The 6,072-nt window shown below is 43.2% G+C and overlaps 1 protein-coding gene across 3 annotated transcripts in view; it reads right to left on the bottom strand.

Annotated features, from left to right (window-relative positions):
* Positions 1 to 2,750: 2,750 nt before the first annotated feature.
* The window catches only part of LOC112137896 (transcription factor COE3), a 78,826-nt gene continuing 75,504 nt past the window's right edge, over positions 2,751 to 6,072 (bottom strand). For 2 of the 3 annotated variants that reach the window (XM_024260437.2, XM_024260436.2), the window contains exons 15-16: positions 5,637 to 5,726; positions 2,751 to 5,196 (exon numbers count right to left, since the gene is read on the bottom strand). In XM_024260437.2, the coding sequence (XP_024116205.1) occupies positions 5,165 to 5,196; positions 5,637 to 5,726 (122 nt within the window). In that variant the 3' untranslated portion in view covers positions 2,751 to 5,164. The remainder of the gene's footprint in view (positions 5,197 to 5,636; positions 5,727 to 6,072) is intronic. The other variant, XM_024260438.2, reaches the window with a different exon arrangement.

The following is a 6,072-nucleotide window of genomic DNA, read 5'->3' as shown; positions in this document are numbered from 1 at the left end:
TTGAGCTGATGTTCAGTGCACACCCCATAGAAACGTCTCCATCAGGACACCAGAGATCTGAATGCAATAGAGCAGTGATTACCTGGATCAGGTGTTTAGCCAATAAGGAGCTTTGATGGCAGGTAGCACACCAAGTTTAATGACATGGTACCACTTCCAGTATTTACATGTTCAATTAACATGAATGAATCCATAAACAGGATCAAATAATGATTCCAACTCCTCAGAGAAAAGTTGCACACACTCACATTTTTCTATGTATTTATTTGAAATGGAGAAGACAAAAAAACGTTCTTACAATTTCAAATGTAGTTGATGCCACGTCCACAACTAGCTAACAGCTCATTTGCTGACCACGTCCCTGTTGTTTCACACTGCAGGGAAACAGAAGTTTGGAATGGTTGATTATTAAACTGTGAAGATCTTTTGGTGTTGGCAGAGGTCAGCTGACGATCTGCCTCGTTACCTTTCAGGTGATTTCCTCTGAACCAATGATGCTGCCATGCAGCAGGTCATGGTACTCTATGGAGCAAAGGTAGAAGGACACCTGTCTAGGAGAGACCTCAGCTACAGTCTCATCCACTCGTGTGAGTCTTCTGGTCTGGGAGCCTGTAGGGTCGTACGGAGGACCAGATGGTTCAAGGTGTATCTTAAGAGGACACAGGTGAGTCTCACTGAAAATGGAGCATACCATTGATACAGAACTGCTAGAGACATCGATGTCCATCATGGTCATTTACCTCCAGGAGGAGATGTACCCCAGAGCAGAATCACAGGAACCATGTGGGGGGAAGGAACCTAGCATGTGTCCTATTGAACACCTCAGGTCATCCTCATGGGGGGGCTAAAGACATTGGGTCTTCTCTGATCTATCGCTGCACCAGACTCTCTGTTGGATCTGCTAGAAGACAGGCAGAACCACAGCTCAGAACCTTCCTTCTCTGCTGGTTGATGTGAGGGTTGTGGTTCCTAAAACAAGAGGAGAGCTGGACTGTGTTCAGAGTGATCTGAAGTCAGACTGACCCGGATCAACGAGGTGAACCTGAAGAGGTCTCTATAGGGTTTGACGGACATCTGTCGTCTCCGACCAAATGTTCATCAATTAAATTCGCTCCAACAAAGCAGAACCCAGCCGGTCTGTTTTACCAGGCAGCCGCTGACTTGGTGACCAGTTGTTGGTGGAAGCGTCTCTGTTGTCAGACGGGTTCTACAGAGCTGCATGTGTTCCTCGGGAGTCCGGTTCTTTCTGACACTCAAATAGAAACCACACCTTCAACTCCAACAAGCTTTAATAACTTCAAACTTTTCAAAAATTGGTGACTTCTCTGTTTATTTATTTTATGCAGATTGTTGAATTGAGGTTCTAGAATTTGTGTGAATCTCTAGATTGGATTTGTTGGACATCAACATAACAGCAGCCCTGGTCCATTCCCAATCAGAACCGAGTCGGTCCATTCCCGAGGACAGTCCAGAAGAACAGCAAAGTATGTTCCACCAATAAAAATGGTAATAATAAAAGCTTTATTATGTTACTTTGTGACAAAAGTTTAACCCCCCACCCCATCCCCCCATTAATGGACCAGGTTTGCAGGTATGAAGACACTCATGCAGAGTTTGATCCGGGCCAAACAGACCCAGATCTGGAAAGGTTCCAGTTTATTGGAACCGTTACAACACTACTGTCTTGTCTCCAAGACATCAAAGACTGGATGGCCCTCAGCTTTTTAAGTTGTAATGATAAAAAACAGAAGTGATGGTGTTTGGTCCTACAGCTCCTGTGACCCCTCCTCAGTGGAGCTGGGTCCTTTGACTCCTCATCTCAGACAGTCCGAGTCAAATCTGGGTTTTAAGATGGACAGGGATTTTAAACTTGACGGTCAGATCAGTTCAGTGGTAAAATCCAGCTTCTTTTATCTGAGGCAGCTGGTGAAGGTCAAACCATTTTTATCTGAACATCATTTTGAGACAGTAATCCATGCTTTCATCACATCCCGGCTGGATTACTGTAACTCTCTTTATTTTGGAGCTAGCCAGTCGGCCCTCTCACGTCTCCAGCTGGTCCAGAACGCTGCAGCTCGGGTTCTGGTTGGAGCGCGTAAGAGGGACCACATCACCCCCATCCTGGCTACCCTTCACTGGCTGCCTGTGAATTTTAGAATTCATTTTAAGATTCTTTTATTTGTTTTTAAATCTTTGAACAACTGTGCACCGCCGTACCTCTCTGAGCTTCTCTGTCCCTACACCCCGACCCGGAGCCTCAGGTCAGCTGATCAGCTTCTCCTGGAGGTACCGAGGTCCAAGAGGAAGGTCAGGGGGAACGAGCGTTTTCAATCTGTGCACCGAAGCTGAGAAACGCTTTACCACTTAGCATTCGGCAGGCGTCCTCACTGTCCATTTTTAAAAAACTTCTTAAAACCCATTTTTACCGCCAGGCATTTGACAGTGTTTGAGGCTCTGTTCTGCTGGTGTGTTTTATTGTTTTACTGTTTTATCCTCGTCTTTATCTGGTGTTTTTATGCTTTTATGTAACTTATTTATACGTTTTATTCTTAAAGTCTACTTTTAACAGTTTTTTTAATATCTTAATTGTTGTTTTTATTGTTCTTTTAATGTACAGCGCCTTGTTTGGCCAATGGCCATTTGAAGGCGCTATATAAATTAATAAAACTTAAACGTAAACTATTGTTATTATCTTGATGATCCATATTTACTATAATGAAGAAAATAGAAAAAAGACTTTTAGCAGCAGCTTCAAGCCAAATGTCATCTTTATTAGATCGTTTCTATACAAAAGTCACTGAATCACAAGAAAAACCAACAGAAACTGAAGACATGCATCTATGTACAGCATGGCTAGAGACAGGAACGGACAAATCTGGGCGCCTTCCTTTTTTATTCTAAAACATTTATTCACCATTGTGCTTTCAGATACTTAGAGGATATATTTTATATTTCACAAAGTCCGTCCTCTTTCACAATAAAGGAAAACATCTTCATCTTAAAACGTGAAGATGAGAATTTCTACAACTGCAGCAAAAAAGGACAAACTGAAGTGAGAGGTCGCTTTAAGCTAAACGTTTTCCAGATGTTGCCCTGGAGTTTGGCTGAAATGTTTTTGTCCTGCAGTTCACTTTCTAACGTTCAGCTTTTCCATTTCTACTAGAGGTAAAAAAAAAAAGAAAAATCAAAAAAGGAACTAATCATTGGAATCCTAAATCATTATTTTTTGATGAAAATGTTAAAAAATGTCAAGTGAGAATTTGACATTGATGGTGAAACTGTTGTTTACAACTAAACAACAGTGTAGACAGATTTAGATCTCTTCAGATTTGACTCGTTTTAAATCTATTGATGTGATTCTAAACAGATAAATAATGACATTTAAAGTGATCAAAGTTTGGATGCTTGTAACGAAAGTTAAATATCAAAGTTGTTTCAAACATTTGCATTAAAGGTAAAGAGGTTTCATAAATGTTGGTTGTATTTTGTTCACATTTTCGATCGTTTCAAACTGTAAAACAACATTTCTTTTTTTTTTTTTTTGGCTGTAAAGGTTAAATAATTCCATTTTCTATGATAACATTTTGTTAAAACTTCACTGCAGATGAAAAATAAGATTTCATAACTTAGTATTTATTCAAATGTATATTTTTTTTAACTCAAAGTAGAAATGAAAACGTTATAAAAGGAGGAAAATGTTTCATGTTGGTGTTTAAGGCTCGGAACCGATTGGTTCTGTTTGGGCCCGCTAGTCCAGTGCCCCCCCACATCCAGACATTCCCTTAAGGAATTGTTTTTAATGAAAAAAAAGTAAAACTTTAAAGATAGAAACTGCTCACATTTATTTTGACTTGGAAAACGCTCCTGTGTCTGCAAAAAGACATGAATGTTTGTTTGTTTGTTTGTTTGTTTTCCTTTTTCTCATTAAGTGCTTCAACAGAAATAGTGCATTAAGAAACAACCAACATTTCACATTTCACAATAATACACAAAGGACGAGAAAAATGCGCTAACAATGTTTTGTACAAAAGTTAAATATGGAATCAGAAGATGGTTTTTACAAAAGTTCTGGAAGAGCTGCAGAAGTCCTGCTGGCAGAAACCAGGACCTCCATGAGAACTTCAGTTTTACAAAAGTCCTCTCATGTCTTTACAAGATCTAAAAGTTTTAAGACATCAAATGTGATACATATATATATACTTGAAACTATCATTCAGACCTACGTCAGAAGGAACTCCCCAGAATGGACTTTATAAATACATAAAAAAGATCAATCACAGGAACATTTTGGGATTCAAACCACTGCAGCTTCGACTGAAGACCAGAAACCAGCTGCAGAGCCTCCTGTGAAGACCTCGGCTCTTCTGCAGGATGTCACGTCAGCTGACTAAATCTGAGCACTGAACTGAGAGACCCCGCCCCCTTACGTTCCAAACAGGAAGTGGCTCCCAGAAGCCAGAATCCCATAGACTTCAATAGAAAAAAAAACATCTGTTTTTCTGTTTGATTTAAAGACTTCCTGAAGCCCACTTCAAAACAGAAGGGAGTGGCCTTCCAACAAGCTCATTCCTCATTGGTGAGAGTGGTTGCCATAGAAACTCAGATGACTCAGACCAATTACTGATGACTGGCTCCAAAATGGCGGCGTCTATGTAGAGAGAAAAATACGGCAAAACTGACTTCATGTGGTTGCAGCCGGAATGAACCATTTTCTGAGGGGTGGGGGTGGGGTGGGGGTCACACTCACTCGGTCCAGTTTTCATATATAGTCAACGGTCAAGAGACATCCTAGCATTTGTCTACTAGGTGGGTCCGATAGTAACGAATCACAGAGGTCAGATCTGAAGGATCCGGGTTTCTGGACTCAGAACTAAACCCTCAGGATCCGGGTTTCTGGACTCAGAACTAAACCCTCAGGATCCGGGTTTCTGGACTCAGAACTAAACCCCTTAGCCGTCAGGCGGGAAATACAGAAGAAGTGAACAGGAACTGACAGGAAAAATCCGGAGAATAAATCCAGAGTTTTGTGGCATCTCTGAGAGGAAACTGCAGGAGGACACGCCCCCTCCTGTTTGACAGGAAGGAAGGGTGGAGCTGGTGCGGCAGTGGTTATAGGTGGGGGCTGGTGGGGGTGGTGCGTCAGGTTAGAGGGCGGGGTTCCTCCTCACATGGGGGGCACAATAAGTCCGGCCATGGCTGAAAGACAGTAAGCACAATCAGATGCAGATGAAGGAACATTTCTTTTCTCTGCTCAAACACAAAGGATCCATTAGATCAATAAACTGGACTTTCTGCTGAATTATTTGATCTGATCTTGTGTTTTCTCAAAGGTTTGTTTGTTTGTGTGTTTCTCCTTTAAAAAACAAACAGCAGACGTTTACAGGAAACTCAGACGTAGAAATGCAGCAGACGTCTGAGCACGCTCAGCTGGACTCCATCCATCCCTCTGATTCTGAGCAGTCAGTGTTTGCTGAAGCTTGGGGGGTGGGGGTGAGGGGGGGTGTTTACAGAAACCTGGCTCCTCCACACTGAGCGCGCTCAGACACCTGACTCAGAGGTTATGGATCAACTTTGCTGCGCGTCCGCCTGCACGCCCAGGGTGGGAGGACGAGGAGGAGGGGTGGTGGGATGCTCACCCTGGAGGTTGCTGCCATTGGTGGGGGTGCAGGTGGGGGGCGGGGAGGTCTGTGGCCGCACGACGGGGGCGAAGGCGCTCTTCTGTTTGACTGCAGAAACCATATGGACAGGAGAGAATGAACAAGGGCCTATGGGGAGGGAGGGGGCAGAAGTCGAGTGGAGATGAGGGGGGCATGCGGGGGGTGGGGGGAAGGAGGACGAAGGCTGGAGGAAGAGGCATGAGCTGAAACAAACGTTCGGTAAAGTTGATCCATAACTTGAAGACTCCATCGTGAAGCTGACCCCCCACCTGTGTAAAATGTCCCGGCAAACAAGCAGATCCGTCAGCGCTGCGTTTGTGCTGGTTTGTGTTGGTTTGTGCTGCGTTTGTGATGCGTTTGTGATGCGTTTGTGATGGTTTGTGTTGGTTTGTGTTGGTTTGTGATGCGTTTGTGC

The sequence above is a fragment of the Oryzias melastigma genome, linkage group LG10, assembly GCF_002922805.2.
Source record: "Oryzias melastigma strain HK-1 linkage group LG10, ASM292280v2, whole genome shotgun sequence".
Lineage (NCBI taxonomy): Eukaryota > Metazoa > Chordata > Actinopteri > Beloniformes > Adrianichthyidae > Oryzias > Oryzias melastigma.
Note: the sequence above shows the minus strand (reverse complement) of the source record. Positions and strands in the feature narration are given on the sequence as shown.